Source organism: Sander vitreus, chromosome 21 (assembly GCF_031162955.1).
Source record: "Sander vitreus isolate 19-12246 chromosome 21, sanVit1, whole genome shotgun sequence".
Classification (NCBI taxonomy): Eukaryota; Metazoa; Chordata; class Actinopteri; order Perciformes; family Percidae; genus Sander; species Sander vitreus.
In genome coordinates this window covers 18448752-18473985 of record NC_135875.1, presented here as the reverse complement: position 1 = coordinate 18473985, position 25234 = coordinate 18448752, and the positions used below count along the sequence as shown (strand labels likewise).

At 40.6% G+C, this 25234-nt stretch overlaps 2 protein-coding genes across 6 annotated transcripts in view; one reads left to right on the top strand and one right to left on the bottom strand.

Moving 5' to 3' along the window:
- Nucleotides 1-3262, top strand: part of gucy2cb (guanylate cyclase 2Cb) — a 24794-nt gene extending 21532 nt beyond the window's left edge. Inside the window, exons 24-27 of the mRNA XM_078278727.1 lie at nucleotides 58-156; nucleotides 363-457; nucleotides 628-704; nucleotides 1277-3262. Coding sequence (XP_078134853.1) covers nucleotides 58-156; nucleotides 363-457; nucleotides 628-704; nucleotides 1277-1490 — 485 coding nt within the window. The 3' untranslated portion in view covers nucleotides 1491-3262. The remainder of the gene's footprint in view (nucleotides 1-57; nucleotides 157-362; nucleotides 458-627; nucleotides 705-1276) is intronic.
- kctd17 (potassium channel tetramerization domain containing 17) lies at nucleotides 2965-25234 on the bottom strand. 5 transcript variants are annotated; one of them, XM_078278728.1, is made up of 7 exons: nucleotides 24787-25234; nucleotides 12713-12821; nucleotides 11917-12008; nucleotides 11055-11201; nucleotides 9412-9537; nucleotides 8734-8866; nucleotides 2965-7263 (listed from the first exon to the last, which is right to left on the bottom strand). In XM_078278728.1, exons 1-6 carry the CDS (start codon nucleotides 25129-25131, stop codon nucleotides 8774-8776), a joined length of 912 nt encoding a protein of 303 aa, XP_078134854.1. In that variant the 5' UTR covers nucleotides 25132-25234; the 3' UTR covers nucleotides 2965-7263; nucleotides 8734-8773. The 5 variants fall into 5 exon arrangements, with proteins under 5 accessions (XP_078134854.1, XP_078134856.1, XP_078134855.1 ...); XM_078278730.1 differs by having other exon boundaries at nucleotides 11103-11201; XM_078278729.1 differs by having other exon boundaries at nucleotides 11055-11198.

The following is a 25234-nucleotide window of genomic DNA, read 5'->3' as shown; positions in this document are numbered from 1 at the left end:
TTCACGTATCTAAACGGTTGCAATGATGGAAAACTGACAGACTATTTGCGTGTCCAGGTCCCTGTGCAGCGGGTGTCGTGGGGCTAAAGATGCCCAGATATTGCTTATTTGGAGACACGGTCAACACAGCGTCTCGTATGGAGTCTACAGGACACCGTGAGTAGAGGAATAAAAACATGCATACCAAGAGACATTTAATGAGCAAAATGTTAGTTCTGCCAACTAGTATGGTGCAGTTCTGTGTATTACTTTTGTGTAATCACAGAAGCTACCAATCAACCTAACAAAAATGAATTTACCACAGCTAAGCTTTGGTAAAAAAAAAAAACCGGGTGCCCGTTTTATCTTTTTATATCCTCCAGCCCTGCGCATCCACGTCAGTCAGCCTACTATAAATATCCTGCAGAGGACAGACTACAAGTTTGAGTATGAGATCAGAGGAGAAACATATCTCAAGGTAAAGATGGGCCTCTTTTTTCAGTTTACTAAACATGTCAGACAAGTGAACCATTTTGAAGAACTAGAAACATTCAATTCTGCAGAAAGCGCCAAACAAAGTGTGGATGTCTGCAGACTTCACTGCCACACGTGGATGCAAAATGTATGTAAAGGTGTTTGTTTTCCAAGGGTAAAGGCACGGAGACAACCTACTGGCTGACAGGTGAGATGGGCAAAGACTACGACCTCCCAGCTCCACCCACAACGTAAGCAAACCCTCCACCCGCTGAAATGTGCTCCTCACTAATTTCTTTACTACTAAAAGTCTTTACTACTTTCACTACAAACCTTAGTTCATGAAGCTTTGTGAGCTGCTTTTTTGAGACTGATGAGGTCAGCAGGTTACAATTTTCTTGTTCTTTTTCTGAGATTGAAATACCCACTCTCAACAATGCCTGGTGTTTTCTTTAAATCTGCATCAGGCATGATCATTTTGCAAACATTACAGTCTGTAAAATATGGGAAAGATGCTAATACAAATATATGAAGCTACAGGCAGCAGCCGGTTAGCTTAGCTTAGCTTAGCATAAAGACTGGAAGCACGCGGAAGCAGCTAGCCTGGCTGTGTCTGAAGGAAACTAAATCTGCCTACCAGCGCCTCTGAAGCTCACTAATTAACACGTTATCTTATTTGTTTTAGTGTTGTAGATACTAAACTGAAGATGTGACTCGAAAACATGTATTTGGTATTCCACTGCCCATTTCCTGTAGCGTGACAGGCCACCTAGACTGGTTTAAACCTGTTTCTCTGTTCATGTACTGGTTCCTGCGTTTCCAGGGAGAACTTCCAGCGGCTCCAGCAGGACCTCGCCCACAGGATCCTGGCGTGTCTGGAGCTGCGCTCTCGAAACTCCATCCGGAGGAAGAAGACGCTCTCGAGTCAGAGCAAGGAGGACGACAAGGACGGGGAATCAGGGGTGGAGTCTGAGGGCGACCTTCCTGAGTACCTGCATCTGGCCACTGTGGACAACACCCTCAGTACCTTCCTGTAGTACACACCTACTGTTGAGTACGTTACTATTTTATTTCTATGGTTATTACACTATTCAGTGAGACTGGGAAGGTAACCAGCAGGAGGCAGAGAGGGAACTAAGGACTGTAGTACTGGTTAGAAGTACAACAGCAAGCAGAGATGTGAAGCTGAACTGATCAGTTCCATCCATTTGAGGCTAAACTGACGCTATGAGGAGCATTAAAGGACAATTTCGGCGCAAAATGAACCTAGGAGTTAATAACATGTGTAGGACGATGTGAACGCCGTGCAACCAGTAACCAGTAACATAGCTCAAACACAGTGTTTGTGATTCGACTGCTCATGACTGTTTTCCAAGATGGCGCCGGCATGTAAACCTGAACGCTACTGTCTTTATAATCAATTTTTTTTATAAACTGTCTGTACACTTACAAAGTTCTCAATGCTTTGGTTTACATGTAGGGACCCTCATTATACTATGGAAGTGTGGTGCTATTTTGAGCCCTGTTAGTGGTATAAAATAGCGATTTACCCTCTACCCCGAAAGCTAGCGTTAGCAGCTAACCACCGGTTTGCGGTAGCTTGTTTAAAGCTAGAGACGCATTCGATTAGCATGAAAACATGTCCCAGAGAACGGTCGAATTTGCGCTGGAATTGTCCTTTAATGTCCAAACTAAATCCAAGTACTGTTCTTGTACATATGGAACTTTCTCCTGCATATTCTTCTCAGGTTCATTGATTGTTTAAATGTGCAATTTACTTACTGCTTGGTCTAAAATGGGGTAATAAGGAGCTAAAAGGATACTGGGGAAAATGACAGACACGATAGTGCCAATATTTCTTAAATGTGTCTTTCACATATTTGAAAGGAACTAGTGTGTGCGTCCCTGTTTATCACCCGGACAATATGAGGGAATTAGTAGAATAAAAATAAAGAGCAAAGACGTAGATGTAACTACATTGTGCCACAAGTGACGGTGGCAGTGAAAGTATGAAGTAGTGACTTGGTAACCTGACTTCACTAACAAGCATTAGATTGGGTTCAAATCTACAGATCCAGGCCTTTTATTTATCAAACAAAAAGTACACTTAATGCTAACTAAAGAGACTCACAGCAAGGTACAGGAGTAACTTCCAAGAGCTCTTCTCCTATTACATGATTAATCACATGTATGCTTTGAGGATCTAAGGATTTAACCTATATCTGCTGTATTGTTCATTCTTTAAAACATCCTGACATTTTACCCAGATATGATGTTATTGTAATTTTAAAAAGTTAATATTATGAAGACAACTGCTTTTGGCCACATCTCTAATGAGGCACTGGCTTTACATCACAACCACTGAGATTAACGTGAGATGGTTTAGGATGGAACTAGTGCACATGCTGTATGCTACTGTTGGCTGTAAAACCAGTTTTGTTATACCATCAACATGTGGGCTCGTCACGTCATGGTTGTAACGTTTGCCTACAAACGAGATTTTCAAACCTGTATTTTAAACCAAAGGAAAAAAGATTTATTTTGTTGAGAATGGTGACATTCATTTACATTAAATAAAAAATAAATAATCACCTCCTGTCACATTGTTGAAAATGTTGTTCAGGTGAAGTACAGTTAAATAAAGTGAAAACACACACAGCGTTTCTTAAAGCCTGTACAGGGTGATTTGAGGCGCTACAATGCATGTGTCACATTGTTTTATGTATACAGACACTGAGGCTCTATGGACAGCAGAAGAAAAAATAAATAAACCTCCAGCATCAGATTAAAATATTTTTTTCTATCCACAGCTGCCTGGCAGATGTTTCTTTTTTGCACCGAATAATGAAAAGACCACTGCTAAGTAGACTTTTACACATTGAGTGCTATGTGAAAACACAATACATACTGTACAGCAGAAACAGTTCAACAAATAGTGTACAAATAAGAAAATGAAGTGTGGATCCAGCAAACCAAACGAGGACATACAAATGGAGGTTTATAAAAGTGACCTAATGGTAACACATTTTCATTGGAGGGACAAACTCTGGTCTTGGGTAAACGACAGCATTTATGTGAACTAAAACTAAAAACTAGCATATTTAGGAAAACTGATGAATATATTTCTATATACTGTTGAAGATCATCATATTAGTCAAAAGTAAAAAATGAAAAGAAAAGCAAGTCACCCGAGGCTGACCGTAAACCCTCTACCCCCCTACTAAAAAATGTCATCGGTAACATTCAAAAAGAAACAGCGAGAATAAATTAGACAACTGAACGTACAAAATAATAAAAAGGCATGACATTTTATAACTGCATTAAAACCGCTTCACCTCATACACACAGCTGCATGTACTTCCTTTATCTTCTTGGAACACCTTATGAAAAATAAAAATCTCAGAACAAACATGCACTGGAAGAAATGTTCATAAATACCAAACCTGGATTCTCAGTGAAATTGTAAACTACCCATTCAACAGTTGACTAAAATATAACAGCCATTTTAAAAAAAAGAAAAGAAAATAAAGGCATGTAATAATGACTTATGATCATTTTGATGTGTCAGATTTGCTGCTTGAACTCAAGGCACCGAATGATCCGAGTTAAGAGTCACAAGAGAAAGCTGAAGTGACAAAACGATAAATAGTCTTCTCCCTCCTGCTGAAATCACAATTATGATTAGCATAAGCGTGATGAATAACATCACTATTCTAACGTATTGTATTCTGCTAATCCAGCTGATAATGTATTGCAAGGAATCTTAAAGGTCAAGGATAACAGTGTCTATTTTACACTTCAATTTGACAGGACAATTTATCTTATGGACGCCCGGACAAACACAATCTTGTATTTGCAGCCTATTTTTTTTTTCATTTTTAATTATCAAAATGTTATCAAAAAAGTCACCAAGCACGATCTTAATTCTTGATTGTCTCACTCTAACTGCTTATTGCCTTTATAAAACAGCCAGTGTGTTAGTGCGTTTCCTACTGCATGTTGCCTTTCAGTCAGTGTTACACAGGAGCTAAACAGCAGGGGGAGAGGATTGGGGGGGGGCAGACATAAGCTGCTGACAGCCAAAACTCAATAAGGCTGCAGAAATCTTCAGAGGCAGAAATAATCTCTCTGCTTGAGGTAAACCTCAGCCTCAGCAGCCGAGCCAAAGAATTGTAGTTTTTTAGGGTCGGTGCAGGACAGCTAGAATGACAAATCTTAAAGCAAAAATCTCATGGTGTTTTATTTATTTATTTATTTTTTTTGTTCTAGTCAACAAATTCCAACTATGAATTTATCAACCAAATGTGTTTTAATCTGTGGCTGAAATTAAACCTGATATTATTTATATATATATTTTACCCGTTGGAGTAACGTTGGCTAAAAAAACTACAGTGCCCTGCTGTTCTAGGGATTTCTTCATCATGCCATAAGAGGATGTTGGAGTGCTGTTAGACATCTTATCTAAACAGCTGTTGGCTAGTATAACTAATTTAGCTAGTATGGCTAACTTAAAATTGGAATGTCAACTGGATTAACTAGCTAACCTGGTTAACTAAGTGTAGTTACTACATGAAATTGAATGAGAGTATAATGGTCATTTGACTAGTTCAAAAGAAAATGGCGCTCAGCACTGTGCATTGGCCATAAAAAATGGAATGAGTTAGCCCGCTTCAACGGTCACAGCTCTTTGCAATGGCAACGCTACACATAAATAATGGCTGCCGCTCTGATCATCCTATGTTGATTTGAATGGAAATGTCTGTTCTACCATCCTTCTATTGCTATGGGTTACCCTTTCTTCTTTTCCCTTTTGTGTTGTAATGTTTTAATGTTGTTTGGACCCTACCATTGCAGGTGAACTCTGGATTTTAGGTATTTATGCCTCCAGGAAATGAAAAATCAAAAGGGACCCGGAGTCCGGCCCAACTTCCATTAGCATCTGTTCAATAATGTATTTTCATTAAATGATAAGCTACAACATGACACTGGGTTATTGTAGATGTTTTCTGGGCTATATGCGTATTTACACATTTTATTACCTGCTGATAAAACCGGAACACCCTGTAATTTTAAGTTTATTTTCCAACATTCAACAACTACGCCTCCAGCTAAAACCTTGTGGTGGGTGTATTTGCTGAATGATTATGATGTTATAATGATGATGAACATTCGAAATGAATTCATTTCAATACACAGCATTATACAAATTTGATCTGTGGTGCAGTTCCTACAAGTTACCAACAGAGGTTGTTAAAAGTCACGTATGATCTAACTACCTGCTTCAATCATACACCTGCGCTGCAGCAGATCTGCTGTTCCTTCTTATTTTTTTTTACTAACAAAGATGATGACAGAGGACATTGTGTGACTATCACTATTACAAAACAAAGATACACCTCATCCTCCTGTCTCCCCCTCTCCTCCTCAGTATGATTCCCCCCGCCCCTTCCCTCTACCCTTCTCTGTTTCAGCCTCATGCCAACATCTCTCTGGCTCTGGATCCCAGCCAGGGCAGCAAACTGAGACCACGCTGCTGCAGCTGAGCAAGCACCGGCATGAGGTGCTGCAGGTGTGTGCCAGTGCACAACAGGGTGTTGGTGCAGGGGAAAATGTAGAGCAGTGTGTTTTTGTCGGTGCTGGGTGTGTGCGCTCTCTGCTTTTACTTTGAGCTCTGTTGGACAATGATTGTTTCACTGTCTGACAGTCTGTAGCCAGATGAAACCTTTGTAATGGGACCAGTAAATAATGCAATGGTGATACAGTACATATCCCAAGGCAACAAATGTTCTCGTCTGTCTCCAGCTGCACTGTTTCCATCTGTCAATTCAAAGCCAATTGAATCAAGAAATGGTCTAAGCTTACAGCTAAGACCATGAGATCAAACCAGTGTTAACCCAGGATCACACTGAGAGCAAATAAGTAGACCTGCAAGCTGGTAGATCTGGGTCAACGCAGCGGACGCAACTCAGAACCGAAGGCGCGCTGACTCGCGTATGAGCCATCTCTAAAATACGAAAACAAGCTTTTGTATGCTTTGTATGCAATGCACACTGCCAAGATCTGCTCTTGCCCTGACTACACGGGCTGTGGAGCGTTCAGCCATTTTCACACTGACAGCAACAAATAAATAACATGACTATCATTATTTCCTACAAGCTTAATGACCAAGTAAAGTTGGTCCTGGCTGAAATGTTTGCAGTCAACAGCTGGTGGGATCACTGTGGCGGTTTTGTTTCCCGGCCGTTGTGGTTTTGTTTTTGTTCTCGAAACTTCTGCCTCACGTGCAAAATAAAGGAGAAGATTATGGGAACAATGGGCTTGTGATAGCATTAGGTAATGTAATAATCCGAAGATGCAACAACACAGATGTAATCCGATCCTTTCGCACCATTTGTCGTCTGTCAGATCCTAGTGACGTAGACTTTGGTTCAGCACCCTGGTTCAGCCAGCTTTAAACTGGATCTTTGGTTAGAATTTACTAAGCTCCACTAAAGCCCATAGCAATAGAACGCTTGCACACACCAACACATGATTATTTCTACTAATAAAATTAGTTTCACTGAAAAATAGTTTTGGAAGATATCGTTGTGCCCGACTGTGAGATTTAAGATTTTTTTTTTTTTTTCCTTATTGGTCATTTGGTAATCTTTCTAAGTGGAATTTTGTCAATGAACTGATGACAATGCTACAAATCTGTTTTGATGACTGTCTGACGCACACATACAACAACAACATGTCATATTAAGCCTAGAAAAAAAATAACCTAAATTCTTGTGATTTCTACATCCGGGACCCATGGATCTGGAAGAGCTGTAAAGTAAAGAGAAAAAAAAACAGACATTAGGGATTGTAGATCCACAACAATCTAATCTATAAACATTTTATACAATCTATGCTATGCTTTGGCTGTGATGATGCTGATAATGATGATGCTGATAATGATGATGAGGAAAATAGTGATAGAATGACAGCAAATTACTTTACTGACAAAAACAAACACAGCCATGTCTTAACCACATCTTTTAAAATGTGTGCCCCTTTAACATTTACTTGATTTTGTTGAAAGGTCTTTATATGTGGTCTTTATATACAGTGAGACATACAGTATGTACAGAGACTGGAAAGGACATCTAACACTACTGCTGCACCGAAAGCTCAGGGATATTTCATGTCGCAGCATTGGTAATGGGAGCCCATAGAGACACTGCTCCAGTCAATATCTACTTAGTATAAGGCTGTCGAGCCACAGATGGACCAGACTGAGCATGTCTGTGTTTACGCACATATGCAGGAGGAAACATTTTCAGCGGTGGAAGTAAGTTAGAGAAATTATCGGCGTGTGGAAATGTTGAGAAATGTTCTATTCCTAGCAAAAGATAGGGTGTGTCACAGCAGCTTTTTTTTAATAGACGTGAGGTCTTCCGTTTGTGATGCCTGTTGTAAAAAAGGCCAACGGAGGAAGAGATGGTGGTGGTTGTTGCAGGTCAGCCCGGTTCATTGGCAGAGATCATCAGTACACAGCATCCGCACTGGAGGGCTGGGACGTAAATAATGATTTGCCTTTGTCACAAATGTCTTGTTACCCCACTGAAAAGTTGGGACTTAAATATAAATATATATATATATATATATATATATATATATATATATATATATATATATATATATATATATATATATATATATATATATATATATATATATATAAGGCGCAGGCTCTACCTGTGTGTAGGCTTCTCAAAATAAAAGCAGAATATTGCGTCGCAGGGTACTGCCAATGTACTTGCCAATCCTTCAAACAGTGTCCTGTGTGATTGGGCCAGAAAGCAGCTAGTAAAACATCATAGTAATGTAATAGTAATGTTCCATGTTGGTGCCCATGTTTAATATAAAGATGTGTGTTCTATTGCCTGAGAATGTTGCTGTCATGTATGAATTAAGTCCCTTTTTAAGCTAACACCTGTATACTTGCCTTGGCTAGCTAATGCATTTGTTCATAATGATTATTTTAAATACAAGCAGTGTTAGAGGCTCATTTGAGCTGCAGAAAAGTTCCGTGTACAGTCTTAGGGTTTCCACTGCATTTGTCTGTTAGGTATATGTAATATACACTGTTCACAGTAAGCACTGGGTATACTGAGGGACAGTTTAGAGGTCATACTCAACGCAGCGCCATGAAACACCCCGGATCTCTGTAGACATCACACACACACATACTCTATACACACACTAAAATCTACTAGGTCTACCCACTAGCACATCTATCGCACAGTTCCTCACCCATTCCCGCCTCTCTTTGGAACAAAGAAACATGACTCTCTCATTCTCTAAGCCACTCATTTGGTGTGGTATCTCTCCCTCCCTCCTCCTCCTCCTCCTCCTTTGCGGCTTCCTCCTCCTGCATCTCTGCCGGCTTCATTCAGCATGAACGACGGCGGGGAAAACACATACACACACACACACAAAAAAAAAGAGACAAAACGACAAAAAAAATGAACACGCTGATGATTGTCAGTGAATGGATAGTGATAGAGGTAAATATAGAGAAAGGCAGATACATATATAATATATATATATATATCCATATGAAGGAGAGAGAAAACAGATTGATGCAGTGACAGAGATAGACAGGAAGACAAAGTTTGACATCGATAATAACAGGAGAGAGAGGGAGAGCTGTGTGAATGTGTTTGTGAATGACATTTTGAGTCAAATGACATTTGGAGCTTTGAGTGGAGAGCGCAGGGTCAAAGCACACTCGCTTCCTCTTCAATGAGAGTAGATACCCCCCCCCCCTTCTCTTTCACACACACACACCACAACAAATTTATAAAGACACACATACAAAACATGGACAGGCCCCCACACATGGACACAGCCTTGCAGTTTGATCATACAGCAAGTCTTTAAATATATATTTGTGTGTTTTTGAGACGACGAAAATGGACAGAGACTCACCTTGGTTTTGTGGCTCTGTTCAGTAGCCAGTCCCGATCCCGGAGTGTGAAGCTCCTTGGACACGACGCACAGAAACTCCGCCTGGTCTTCCGTTCCATAGCTGTATGACGAGCCGATGTTCACCATCTAGAAAAAGACGGGGACACAGATACAGAGAGACGTGCAGAGGAGAGAGAGGGACAGAGAGACAGAGTGAGTGTCAGCAGAGAAAACAAAAAGCAAGAGAAAGAAAGTAACGGAGAGAGCTGAGATCCCAGACTACAGTGAGGAAAGAGTTCTTGTGCTCATGCATGGGGTGAGGGGGGGCAAAGAGCGGACAGCCTGCTGCTACACACTCGGCAGTGGACTCAACAAGAAGCATCTTTTTTACTTGTGGGAACAGCACAAACAAGTGTGGGTCAGCTTCTGCAAGGAATGATGTGCAAATCATAACTGTGTAGCGTGCAGTGGAGCTTAGTGCCAAAGCAGTGGGAGGGGGGGATTCTACATGTGATGTTTAGGCTACAGTGTGGATAGGCTGGCCTGAACTACAGCCTCTCACCTTAAGAGACCACCCTAAAATAATAGACTGTTAACACTGACAGACTTTCCTCTATTTCTGATATTACACTGACTTAAAAGATCAATATAATTGTGCCTGTTTTTTTCTTAAAAAGTAGGCTGCAACTCATGATTATTTTATTTTTAATTCATTGATTATCACCATCATTTGGTCTGAAAATATAAAAAAAAATACCCATCACAATTTCCCAAAGCCCAAGTCGACATATTAAAATTGCTTATTTTGTTTACCTAGTTCAGACGACCAACAAAACAGCAAAATTGAGAAGTTCGAATCACTTTATGATTTATCAAAATTGCAATAAATTCATTTTCTGTCAATGAAAACCAAGAAAGTCCAAACATAGGAAACGAAAACATAAGCGAAAAGTGTCACAGCAAAAATGTACATTTCTCAAAATGTATGTAGTGGTCTTAGTCCCCTGCTGGTTGTGATATATCAATGCATGGGCATTAGCTCTGCCATGCAAAAAAAGTTCCATGCGTCCACAACAGAAGCATAAAACTAACTAATTAGTATGTGATGTATTTGATTTTGTAGCTCACAATGTGAACACACTTTGTTAATAAAGGTGTTTAAGTCCATTAATATATATATATATATATATATATATATATATATATATATATATATATATATATATATATATATATATAATAGACTTAATTAACACATAGAGGGCATTTGGTTGTCCAGGACTTTGATAAACAAACTGTAAATCTAACAGCTGTAGGCACACCTCTTTAACAAAGACAGTGACCCGGTACTACTCCAGTACCACTGCAGGATATGGGCCTTATCTGGGTTCTGAAGGTAAAATATACTGCATATTGGGTGCTGTGCCTGTGGCACGTGGTATGATGTCTTTATGTAAGTAGAAGTGCAATGGAGAATTTTTTTTAATTTGACTTGTTGGGTCTATCCGTGAAAGAAATGTCAGCATACATGGACTCCTACTTAAAAGTCAATAAATCGATCTAGACTATGCAAACTACTGCAATCTGGGAGTGCAGACAACAGGGCTCAGGTCAGGGCCAAGGGTCAAGATTGAAGGGTCAGCAGCAGCATGAGTCCAACCCACAGTCCAGAGCAGTCCGGTGCGGGGCTTTCTGCAGGCGCGCACGCTGACCTGCTCAAACTTCCAGCCGTCTGACATCGTGGAGACCATCTGGGTGAGCTCCTCCTCCTGGCACTGCAACACTCGGTAGACATGCTTCGGAGGCACCTGCTGGGGGGAAAGAGAAGAGGGGGTTGAGAAGACAGGATCACTCCTCGCAAACATATTCATGTGCCTTGACCAAACCTTTGCACCATAACATGGAGGCAGTGGACAGCAGTCAAAGAAAAAAACATGATGTAGTCGTGGGCTAGCTACAAAACCAGCACTTCTATTTTCATATATTGGCACCATATTTAACCCCAGGCAAGCCACTAGCAGTGAGTCCAGTAAAGTACAGTAGAACACAGGGAAAGTGGGTGTATGTTTGAGAGGGCAGTGGGATTATGTAAGAGTAAGTGCAACCATCCTGAGAAAAGAAAAGAAGCCTGATGTACAGCAGAGCTCTCTTTAAGGAAGCACCGAAGGGTGAAATCACTCTAACAAAGAGAAAATTGCACTTACACCACCACCAGAAAGGTGTGCCATGCAAAAAACACCATCGAGCCACCAGAATGGTGTGCCATGCAAACAGCTGAGTTTTGAAATATGCAGTACAGAACATATTATAACTGCTAGAAAAAAATCCATTATGGTTCTAAGAATATTAATACAACTGTTGTGTTACACGGTATCTTTCACAATATATACACATGATATACTGGATTAGTTTCATTAAAAATGAATGCAGCGACTGAGGCGATTTGGGTTGAATTTTTAATGCCCTTAGATTAGAGTGAAGCAAACCACTCCATCATAAAAACACTTCAACAAGTTCTGTGTATACCTGCGTGGCTTTGGAGTCCCTCTCCACGATCCTCTCCTTGACCAGTTTGATCAGTGGGGTGATGTTGTAAAACTCCGCCTCCTCCAGGACACCTTGGAACAAAAGAAACACACGACTCAGCTCCTGGGTGTATACTGAAGCAAAGTGACTCCCAACCTTTTTTTTGGACCGAACCCCGGTTCCACTATGGAACCGGTTCCTATGCAACCAGTAGGAACGCAAATTTTCCTCATTTCGGTTCCACTTAATCTGTCGACTGAAATATTTTCCCTCTGTCGCTCCGAAACGGACATAAAAATATCACCCTTTCTCTGTAGTCTACCGTTAGCTAGCTACCGTAAATGTAGGCTACTTTTAAAATGCCATATTTTCCCTCTGGGCTCACCAAAACGGACGTAAAAGCATATTAACCGTTCACTGCACGTGATCGCTAGTAAACATATTACATCTTTGATGTCATTTTTCAGTTTTTCAAGAATCGGTTTAGGAATCGGAATCGTTAAAATCCAAATGATACCCAACCCTACTCAAGATCCCCTTCTATCAAACATGTTACATACGTCTTCATTTGACATATTTGAAACAAGATATTATCTACATATTAATGCTTAATATGGAACACAATGGAACTATTTTGTATCTACTACTAACTATTTCAACTGTTTATCCAGTACTTTTAGCTAACTATTGAGGCACACAGTATTTTCTAGGCATTTCCTTATTTCAACCTGCCCAAAGAAAATAAAACCAACTCATGCACCCTGGAGCCTGAGCATAGTCCAAGCATATTAAAGACCTTCTTCAGCCAGCTCCTTGTTGTAGACCAGTTTGCCATGCCGCAAGTAGTTGAGGATGGGACCGAAGTAGGTAGGGTCTCTGTCAATCACATAGGCTCCCGAGTCATCCTGAGAGAGACGAACAGAAAAAAAAAAAACACTTTCTATTAAACCAACATCACATCTGCATGTATTTATATTACTGGTTCTTTTCTTGTGTTTATATACATGAACCATGGAGAGTTTTTATTGACCTGAACTAGGGTGGTACTCAGTGCAATCATGTTATTCTATTATAAGCTGTGCATATTGAAACTTGTTACAGTAACCAAGACAACCTTTCTGTAGTCATGTGCAATGTGTAAACACAGGATGTGACTATATTTTATTTTCGGACCATTAATGGACCTCTTCTGTAATTTATTGAGTATTTTTAGACCCAAAAGCTCACTAGCTGGAGAATAACTAAGGCTATTTGTATCATTAGGAGGCAGTACTGGCTGTCCAGAACGGATGCACATACAGCAAGATGCACTGCAGAGGACTCTGTCTCCAAAGTAAAAGCTCCCATAAAGTGGATGTACAAATGTATAATGCATTTTTGCAATATTGCTGTGTACAAAAGGCAATGAAACTATTGGTAGTCAGATACAAATGTAACTTTTCACCACTGATAATCAAAAGTTCTAGTATTTCATAATTAGGGATTCCATTAAACCCTGTTGCAGAATACAACATTGCTTTTTGACCTCTCGAAAGTTGTTGCTGACTTTCTTAACACGTGTGTCGACAGGATCGCTTTTCTCCCACTTCCAGGCTACTTCTGCCACGTTTGCCTGCCCCTCCAACACACACACACACACACACACACACACACACACACACACACACACACACACACACACACACACACACACACACACACACACACACACACACACACACACTTTCTCGTGATGATCGCTTGAAGCAGAGCCCTCTTTTTAGAGCTGAATTCACAAAAGAGCCACTGCTGGATAAATCCATACAAAAACATGCAGGCCTTTAGGAGATTCAAGCAGAGGGATAACGAGGGTAGAAATAAGAGGAATTGTTGGATAGTGTATTGAAGAGGAAGTTAAATAACATCAGTCACATCTGCTGATCATGTGTCATTAAACATATGGCTCAATGGAATCTGTAGAAGCATACAGGACAGGCAGGAGGACAAAGGCTAAGACAACCACACATGTATTTTGGTTCCCAAGTTAAAAACTGAAAAACTCCAGAATTCACAAACCCCTTTCACCACATCACACCAACTCTACGTTTAAAATAGAGCAGGCCTTAAAAAATAATGGCTAAAGAAAGGTGGAAAATGAGAAGAAGAAGCTTGATAAAGTAGACCTGCTCTATTCACATGACTGATTCTTTTTATGGTTTGCTGAAGTGGAAATGGACAACCTTAGCCTCCAGTAGCATCTTGCACAGATGCATTTCATCGCTTTTATTAGCGAGTCTTTACTCATTCACACAGTACCACTCGCCCTAGCTGTTCTTCTATTATTTTATTATAATCTTTACCTCAAAGGCTGAATCCAGTCAGACATCCAGATATTGTTTAAACTGTTAAAACCCCAAATTCTGCCAATATATTCCTGATCCAGTTTGGTGGTGTATTTTGACCGTTGCAGGTAGACCTGATTGGGATTTACATTTTTAAGCAGCTTAACTGGAATTTCATGTTGTTTATGCAAATATCAGTTTGTTTATTTGGTACTGCAATGCTTTCAGCTCCTACCCTCGGTTTGGGCGTTCCAGGTTAACAAAGGAGCTGGCATACAGCCAATTTGCAGTTCAGTTATGAGAACATGAGGCCAGGCTTCTCCGTCCTGCTGTATGGAGGTAGAGGCTTTCAGGTCACTCAGGCCAGGGCCACCTCTTTGTAGGTTTAAACTTCGCTTACTTATTACTTTAGTGTTAACTAAGTGGAGATTTATCCATCACTAAATTTAACAACTTCTTATGTAGAGATTAGTTGCCACGTGTAACTTTTGCGTAGCTGACTTAACTGACAAAAACATTAGCTTGCCAATATATGACCATTAGTGTAAAAGAGGTAATATAAGAGGAATACGGTCGACACATATGAACTCACACTTCATAAAATGCTGATTATAAATATCCTAGACTGAGAACGTTATAAATTACATTTCGCAAATATACACACAACATACCTGAAAATACAAATCATTTTGCTAAATGACCTAATAAAGTAGCTAGTTTAGCACAATCAAATATCTACTTATTCTTAACTACATACAAATGACTAACTCTGAAACATACTCTCTATCCATCATATATAAATAAAATTGAGTAATGCCTAGATTGAAAAAAAAAAAAAAGATTGAAAGTTTATCATCTTGTGTTGCTTGTTATGGTCCAATGACTTCCTGTACTTTTGATTGGACAGCAACAGATATTTCCGGGTTTTTACTGGCTAAGACATTCCAGTTTTAATGGTGTAACCCCATTTAGTAAATCACGTGTTTGAAACTAGGTAGTGGTTACAGATTCTGCATGCCAGTAAAGCATCATCCTCTACATCTGTGTCTATTATAATGAGCTCTAACACAGCGTCTCCAGTGTGACAGACTAGTACGAGAAGTAATCCCAAAAGAAAACTCAGTCAGACAGACAGAATCTTGAGAATAGGAATGGATATTTTTGAATGATAGATGGTGTGTTGTCAACCCAATTTATAAAAGTATCTCTGTTTCCCTGTCACCCCATTTCTTCCAGTCCAGCCAATCTTTTCTGACGTATCGTGACAGGAGCTTCGGATGAGCCGCTCCCAATGTGAGACATGAAACGAATGCAATGAACGAGGACATACACACATGGACTGTGGACTCAGACTGTAAAGCAGTCCGTAAGATGTGTGATGTGGTTTGATGAGGGATGGATTAGTGGAGAAAAAGACAAACAGGGGGAGAAATAGTAAATGAAATAAACAGAGGATGTTGGGAAAAACCCGTATGACACCTAACCTCCCATCAGAAATGACGAGTAGTCACACTTGCAAACGCTTAAGACAAAGACGCATAGCGGGACACTGCCATAGAGACGGAGAATGAACACACACAAGGTTTCTGTGTTTGTGTGTGCGACAAAGAGACACAAAGAGAGGATGGAGACAGACAAGATAGAGGGATGGGATATGAAGACCCTCATAGAGCATGTAGATGCACGCACACACCTCCTAAATGAGTGGAGCTGCAGTGGAGGACAGGCCGACGCCTCATCAACGTGACTTGACTTGACAGTACAGGCATGACAACACTGGGGAAAAGCTTCCTGAATGTGTCAGAGCCCAGTCTCTCTCTCTCTCTCTCGCTCTCTCTCTCTCTCTCAAACACACATACAGAATTAGTTTTGTTATTCAATACGACAGACCCGTTTGCAGCCGCAGTACATTTGCTTTCTCACAGGATGATATTTTCAGTTGTTGACAGGGACAATAGTTGGTGTGTTATTGGTTTACAGAGCATTTGTTCAGGGGAATAAGATGTGACTCCACAACATCTCCCTGCAGAGGTAAGTACATCCCATGGGCTATCACCAATAGCCAAACAAAAGCCCTGTTCACTTCTCAAAACACACACACACACACACACGCCTGCCTGCATTCTGCTGCTTGCTTGAGCATGAATGATACTAAAACAAAATTTTTGCATTATCCATTGTGGCATTCTATAAACTTTACTTATGTGTATGCCACTTGTAACTTCAGGATGGTATTTCATTCCTTGTGTCAAGGATTTAGTTATAAATATTTAGAAAGCCTGAAGCGGTGCCAATTGTTATTAAAGGTGGGAAACTACAGTCCATTACTTCTTTGTAGCATTTCCACGATCCCTGCCTCTGCCACAGTGTTTCTGATACTAAAGTAAATGTCAACACATAGTTGCTTTAAATCTGGGGTCATTAACTTATTCACCAGATGGACTGAATGGTTTACCTTTACAATAAGCCATAAAATAATGAACTTGGTCACATTTAATTGTGTATAAATGGCTTCTATAGAGTACCACGGTGGGTTTAACTTAACATATTACATTGTAGCCTTTGCATTGTTACTAAATTTAGCACAAAAAGTAAGGACATTTGTGTTTGATAGATTATTTCTCTGTGGTAACAATGCTTTTTGGCAATACATCTTATACTGTTGGAAAGCCTGTTTAGTTCCCTTTCAAATGGTGCCCCATTTGTAAGGAACATGCATTTGTGGGATGAGCAGCAGCGCTGAGTATGTTGGTTGTGCCCACAAAAATTTGCCATATCTTCTCTGCCATTGCCCTTCACCGTCAGGCCCGTTTGTGCTGGTGTCGGCAACACATGCACTGGAACCTGAACATGTGGAGGAACGTTATGTTCAGTGATGAGTCCAGATTCTGCCTACGCCAGTTGGATCGTAGGGTCATCGCGGAGAACGCTATGCTGATTGCTGCACCGATAGAGTAACACCTTTTGGCGAAGGCAGTGTGATGGTGTGGGGCGGCATCTCCCTCACTGGAAAAACGAGGCTTGTCATCATTGGAGGCAATCTCAATGCAGAGAGATATAGAGATGAGATTCTGCAACCAGTGGCAATCCCATATCTCCACAGTCTCAGACCGAACTCTATCCTCCAAGATGACACACACAGGGCGGGGTTTATCAGAGACTACCTCCAGAATGTGGGAGTGGAGAGGATGGAATGACCTGCCAGAAGTCCTGAGAAGATTTGGCAAATTTTTCATGGGCGCAACCAACATACTCAGCACTGCTGCTCATCCCACAAATGCATGTTCCTTACAAATGGGGCACCATTTGAAAGAGAACTAAACAGGCTTTCCAACGGTATAAGATTTATTGCCAAAAAGCATTGTTACCACAGAGAAATAATCTACCAAACACAAATTTCCTTACTTTTTATGCTAAGTTTATAACATATGTGTTAAATATCAAGTTTCCACCTGACCTGCCTCATTCATAGCCTATCAATCACCACTGAAACCACGCCCCTTTCCAGGCTTATATAACTCCGTCCTTCAGGCGTGTAACACTCTTTTTTTCCCTCCAAACAAAGCAGGCAGAACAAAGAGAGGAGTGATGTGAGTGTAATGGATATTTTCGCTGTATAACACTTACATTTGGTCACATTGAATGTTATGCCTGAAAGTTTGATGTATATTGTTTGGTTTATGTTAGATTGCAGAGTGAAATCCTGTTTAAAGTTAAGAGAAAAACCATGTACAGATTGTGGATGCAGTGCAGACTGTGGATGCATTACTGATGTAAGTCAAGCTGAATCCAACCTAATTTGTTATGATTGATTGTTCAAGGCTATTTAGACATCTATTACATTTTCTTTATATATTTGTTTAGACAAAATCATCCATCCATCCATCCATCCATCTATCCATCCATTATTCACCTGCAACTAGTGTAAACCTTTTCCCTGCATTGACAATAATAAAACCTTGGAACGGCACTGGATCCTGTGTTTAAATGTCCACACCACATCAGATGGTCAGTGAACCAACACCATCAGCACTTAAGTTTTTTTTCAGTATGCATACATTGATGGTGAGCCTGCTCAGCCTTAGTGAAAATGTGACACATATATTTGGCCTGATCCAAAGGGGGGGCAGAGTTGTGAAAACTTCTGGACATGATTTCTAATTAGGGATCAGCCTAACCCATTATCCCCAGCACCACAGATGGTGACCTTTTGTTGTAGCCGGCATCACGGCAGCTCCACACAGAAACCCAAACTGCTCCTGGCAGGGTGAATAAAAGAGCTTTGTGGATTTTAAACTAAAACAAAAAGTTACGTTGCCTAAGCAAAACTTTTAGTAAGCTCTTAAAAAGGGCTTGTAACTAACACTCTACAGTTTATCTAGATACATTTAATCTCTCGTGAAAATATGTTCGGGGGGCGCAAGTTTTTCCAAAACGGCAACCCCGTTTATAACTATTTAAAATGGACTTCTTTCCCTTGGCTGCCACCTATATTACTTGTATCTGTATTTATTAAAATAAGTATTTAAACAAAACGGCAAAGTAGTTAAGATAATTAAGAACTGTGGTGATAAATGACCTTTGTTTCTTCCTAACAAAGGCTTGTGGATTTCAGTCTGGATTCTAACTAAATACAAGGTCTTATGTGTGGCCCAAAACCAAATGCATGTACCCTGATGGTAGGGGATAACTCTGTACTGTTTATTCAAATGTAAACCTCTAGCTCTAGCATCGTTTTCATCATTACTGGGGTCAGTTTCAGGAAGGTGGTTTAACAAACTGAGTCTAACCCTGATCTCTGAGTTGATTTACCCTCGGATAGAAAACTCTGAGTTTTCGGTTCCAGAACAGCTGATTTGAGTTGGTTCAATCAACTCTGAGTAGATTCACTCAGAGCTAAGTGCGTGCACCGCCACAATAAAAAGGCAGCATGAATGGAGCAATGATACTACGATTCACCATGGTAACAACCACAAACAAACTGGTCGGCGGAAATACTCACGCGCACATACAGCGAGTTTCAACATGTATTTCGTTAAAAGCAACATAGCGGCTGCTGCAAAAGAGAATTGGTGTGGGAGAACGTTGATGCTCAAGTCAATGCGTAAGCATTGACGGTGTATTCATTTCATATTTAATCACAGGTAACCTATAATATTACTGGTGAAAACTGGAATGGTATTACACCTATAATTTCAGTTAGGTGCAATCCTGCGGGCGAAAAATTAAACTAATCCCATTCTGAGCCTGCAGCACCATGATCATTAACAGAAATATAATTTCATTCTTTTTAATGGCTCTTATTGGTTTGTGTCCAGGGAACACTACAAAAATGTTTAAAAAAACGTTTCAGAGCGAGTCTCATTCTGACGGCTCTGCATAGCTTTACTAATATGCTCCGCATCACCAATGTTGTAAAGAAAACTACCGTTTGCAAAAAACGTAATGCGACACACCGAATCTGCTGGGATGTAAAAGCATGTCCACAATGGTGGATGTTAGTGATATGAGGACCGATAACTTATATATCTGATCGACTGTGAAGAAAATGCCTCTCAAATCGGTTATGTGGAAATGAAAATACATTTAGTCGGGACTCAATATCATCTCCCGACGTAAACTCTCTGAAGTAATACAGCTTTTTCATCAACGGGATCGTCATGCAATGGACATGCAATGTTTGAGTAAAAAAACGTTTTATAATCTGCCATAAACCAATAAGTTTTTTTATTCATGCAGATAACAAACTGCGCTAAAATGTGCATGATACAGACTGAATGAATGAGGAAATGAAAGCGCGCTGTGTCAGAGGGAGGAGACTGAGAGAAACTGGAGGTTTATTGAAGAAAACCTGCTCCCGGCCAGGTTAGGTTCACAGACTCAGTTACCATAGTAACTGACTCTGAGGTTAAGTTAGCTCTCTTTCTGAAACGGGCTGGAGTTACCCCTCTCTCTCAGGTTTGATTAACCTCTCTTTCAGAAACCGAAAACCCAGAGTTTCCCTCATCTCAGGGTTAACAAACTCAGAGTTTTCACTAAACCTGCTTTCTGAAACGGACCTCTGGTCCCTGCCATCGCCTCATATTAGACATCGCGCAGAAAAGATGAGAAAGCGAGTTTTGGCATGTTGTATCCAATGCCGAGACTGTGAGATGGGACAGATAATCCACATTACAGCATCAGGCTATCAAAAACTCACCTGTGTGATCCCTCTGGTATTTCATATGAATTAAGCCCCTAATAATCCCAAATCTGTGGTAATGCGATTATGTGGTTATAATCTGCAACTGGCCGCCCTGTAACACCTGTTCAGCTAACATCATTTAGCATCATCAAAGCTGAAACTTGGCTACATAATGTAATTGGCGTGGGACGGCGGAAGGTCAGCTTGTGTAGCATTAACAGCAGATAGCCCTGGGTTTGGTTCTGTGAGGGGGAAGGGCAGCTGAGGTGCTGGTAATCTCATTAAAACGGTCACACACAGCCAGACAGTCTGTGTGTATGTGTGGGTTTAAAAACAGCCAAAACCCCTAAGCAGAAACACTCTAACGCCAGCGTATTAGTGGCGACTCCAGCGCAGATATAATCAGCTTCCGTCCTGAGTGGGAGAAGAAACCACACAGGCTGAACTGCTCCTCTCTGTGTTATTCAGCTTCAGATTGTTCTGGGCACTAAACAACTCGAGCAGAGGCTGGATTCAGCCTGATGTCTGCTGGGAAAGACAGTATGCTAGCACAATGAGCCCCTTCAAAGACACGTCATACTTTTTTCAGACCTCATTTTGGGACAGGATCTTGCAGTGTGTTCAATTTATTGTTTCGCTAATAGAACAAGGAACATTGCAGGAAGTCAATGACAGGGTTTCCTCTGTTTAATGTTTTCTTTCATTAAAGTGTATTCACTTTGTATGATTTTAGTGGAGCATCTAGAGTTTGGCAACATTACGCCACGCAACACTGATCTGCCACATGATTATTGTTGTGTAGCCATCTGTATTGGTGTGATGTGTGCAGTCAGCTGGTGTTATGATATGGCTCAATGTTAGCAGGCAGCTTGTACCGGTTGGTCTGTAAAATTAACTTTCATGTGTTTACATGACTTTGCTAGTTTGACAAGCTGAGCGGAATAAACTGCACTTGCTGTTGAACGCTTCCTCTAAGAAGACATAAAGTTGCATCTGGGTTGCCTTTTGGAAAACGCTAAATTCATGGACTTTTCAGTAACTGTGTAACACCCAATCTGTTGTATCGTCATTGCTTGTGTGCATTCACAGCTGTTAAGATCAGCGGAAAGAAAGAAAGAAAGAAACATTCATCATGATGCTACTGAGGGTATTTCTACAGAATAAATTAGCAGCATGGCAATTATCTAACCAAAGTACATTTTTCCTTTGGCTCCTGATTGCTGCTCTGAATACATCTGACAACTTAAGCCACATACGTCTTCTTGCTCAGTAAAATCCTTAATCCAGCAACCGGTGTTTCGTTCCAGACTTTGAAAATATGAATGTCTGGGTATAATACAAAGGAATTTGTCCTTGTGTCTGTGGTGGGGGAGCATTAACAACTTACATGATGACAGCGGTACACACAGCATAGAGACAGCAGCACTTAAGAACAGGCAACAGATCAATTGGCAAACCCCTTATAATAATATAATACAATGTCTCTCTCGGCTACGAGAATACTTGCATTAGGCCTGTAACATTTACTACATACTTGTCTAATTGTTAGTATTTTTTACACAATTGTGGCTTCTTTGTTTAACTGCAATTAGTTACTAACATTAGCTAAGGTCCTAAGGTATGACTGTTGATGGTAATTGTTGACTTTGTTTGGATATGCCAAATTGTAATTATATAAGTGATTATTGGTCAGACTGTTGAGCTAAAGCTATGCTAGTTGTTGGCACTTGACCCTATACACATTCATTACAAACAAACCCAAACAAAAATCACAATACAGTTAGAATTTTTTTTTTATGATAATAAAAAGGCATGTACTTCATAGGCTGTGTACTTGTGTTACTACCTTATCTTGGTCACATAACATATATGGTGATGTAACCAAGAGATATAGCCTGGAATTCATTTAAGACTTTCATTTATTTAAAAAATGTCCACAGGTCCAAACTCACAGAGGATTCAGAGCTGCAGCTCACTTCCTGCTTTTAGGATGACATCAATATGATGGAGCAAAAAAAAACAAAAAAAACACTAAAGTCTCTCTGTGTCCCTCTCCAGATTCTTGTGATTAAGAGCAGAAATAAAACGTGTGATAAACGATTATCACAATGAGTCCGCTGCTGAGAGCGAGGATGAGGAGAGGACAGGACGATGGTGAAGGAAAGATGAACCAGATGTAGGTGTGTGTGTGTGTGTGTGTGTGTGTGTGTGTCTCTCTCTCTTCAGGCAGTGCAGAGAGAGCTCCTGTCAGGTTGCGCCTAAGGTCGCATGAGAATACTCTTTCCACAGAGTGGTGCAGCAGGGGAACAGTCATCGCTGCTGTCGGGTAAAAATCTCCTAACTCCAATTTTGGTGTTTTTTTTTGTTTTTTTTGGCTTAGTCACTTTAGCTGTTGAGGTTGTTCTTCTGCACATCTAAAGCACATGGTAGTGATGCTAAACATAAGATGATTAGGATTGGGCAATATGACGATGTATGCTGTAAAATGATATAAATGTGTCAACTGTCAGGTATCCTGCCATGGGTATTTACTGTGGTTTAGTATCTCTGGGTGTATTAGACCATTATGGGTGAAGCTGTACATCAATGAGCAGGACTGGTCTGCAGCAATAATGGATTTCTGATATTTCATTTTAATTTAACTGCCATTATTATGTTATTTTATCCATAAACAGTTATTCTATTGATTTAAAAACTTACTAGGGCTACAATTAACTATTTTTTTTCAGTATCGATTACTCCAGGGATGAATTTCTCAATTACGCTTTTTAAAGTTTAAACAATACATTGTCAGCAAATAGTGAAAAATGCCCATCACAAGTTCCCAGAGTCCACAGTAACTTCTTCAGATGTTTTATTGTTGCTAGTGTTAGTTGAAAATGACTTATCTCTATTAGTGAGCTCTCTACTATTCTATCTAATAAAGGCATACAGTACAATGGCCAAAACAATCCACATATATTGGTACTGCCGCATTAAACTACATATACCGTGACTAGACATTTTATCCATATTGTTCCCTCCTATGGCTAATTTTCTTACAGTTACTAAAAAAGGTGACATTTGTGAGATAAGAGCTTTTCACCTGACAGCAACAAAATGTCAACTTACAGTAGACACCAGGCTGCAAGGAAGACATACCCCCTTCTCTCTCTATGTCATACGCATGCACATCAAAGGCCGCAAAGCAAAGCATGATAGAAATATGCATCACTCTTGCCAGTAGTGTGTTCAGTCTAAATGTGACTGGGAGACACATAATCTCTCTCTCTCTCTCTCTCTCTCTCTCTATAAGATGCCAGCTGTACAGCTACTGACTATGCAGCTCCCTGCAGAAGGGGAGGCACGTGTTCATCCATCTGACCCAAGCTACATTCACACCAGAAATGATGCTGAGACACACACACACACACACACACACACAGAGGAGCGAGGGAGAGAGCTTCAAACTGTGCACATATACAGTGTATCAGCTGGTTATTAGACAACTCTAGCCTGCTGTGGAGCTGCAGGCGTGCATTTCCAGTACAGAACAGAGTTGTAGTAATAGGGTTTGGGAATTACACACAGATATAGTTAGTTCCTTTAGGGCTACTGTGATACCTTAACAGATATAAAAGGTGCACAATTCAGTAATTATTGTTTTATTCTTCAGTCTCTATTGGATAGATTGTTCTATCACCAAGACCAAAACTGGCTTTATTTCATGCCAAGACCTACACACAGATTTTTGCCAATCTCTTAAATCAGGTTAGAGAAAATCCACCTTTTCATGCAAAACTTTAACCACTTGTCTAGGGCATAATAGGGGTGAAAAACACACCAATGTCTAATCTAAATCCACTTCTGGGAGCAAATATGAGTCACTAATTAGGAATGCTGATAATATGTTGGTTACACTTTACTTCAAGGTATCTACATAAGAGTGACATGACACTGTCATGAACAAGTCATAAACGTTTATGACATAACGCTTCTTTTAGTACGTGCCATTCGGTTTTTGTCATGACAAGTTATGGTTATGGTTAGAGTTAGGGTTCATGTGTCATGACTGTGTCATGACAGTGACATGTGTTCATGACAGTGTCAAGTCACTCTTATGTATCGTCAAGTAAAGTGTTACCATATTGTTAACAGACTGTTGGGTTACACATTAGGCATTTCACGTTAGGCCAATACCTTATTCTTGAATATTCCTGTATGTATAAGGGATATTAACGTTAAATGTTGGCTAACTGAGACACACAATATGTAGAAGAAGGCCATGGATAGCTTATTACTAAAGGCCACATTACATAGGCTACTGTTATAACAATGTAATAATTATTTTTATTTCACCGGGGTCAATGTCCTGTCTGGACTCACCGTGTCTGAGTGCAGGTCCTGCTGTTGGCACAGCCGGTAAAGGAACGAAGTTTGCTCTTTTAGGAGGGTCTGCCGCGTTGTGAGGAACACCGTGCCACCGACGTTCAGCCGTACCCACTTCCCGTTGTTCCCCCCGTTGGGGTTGATGACCGAGCCGTTACACATGCTCTGCGACACCGTTCCGCCGGATGGAGTCGGGCTCGCGGACGTCGCGCTCTCACCCGCCTCGCTGTCTTTGTTGTTGTTGTTATTGTTGTTGTTGTTGCTGTTGTGGTGGCAGCCGTGGTGCGTCGACAGCGCAACAACGTCCTCCGGTTCCCGCTGCTCGTCCGCTGTCGTTGCCATTTAGAAAAAAAGCCGCTAGACACGAAATGAAGACGAGCGAGGGCGTCCGTCCGTGTCCACTGTTGCCTGAGCCTCGGCTTTTTTTCTCCCCGCCCCCAAACCG

What these genes read in the sequence shown, in the direction of transcription:
- kctd17 (XM_078278728.1), bottom strand. Translation starts at nt 25,131, where the DNA reads ATGGCAACGACAGCGGACGAGCAGCGGGAACCGGAGGACGTTGTTGCG. An exon ending in AGGACCTGCACTCAGACACG is followed by an intron (nt 12,822 to 24,786) that starts GTGAGTCCAGAC and finishes CGTCTCTCTCAG; the next exon opens with GATGACTCGGGAGCCTATGT. An exon ending in GGGACTCCAAAGCCACGCAG is followed by an intron (nt 11,202 to 11,916) that starts GTATACACAGAA and finishes CTTTCCCCCCAG; the next exon opens with CAGGTGCCTCCGAAGCATGT.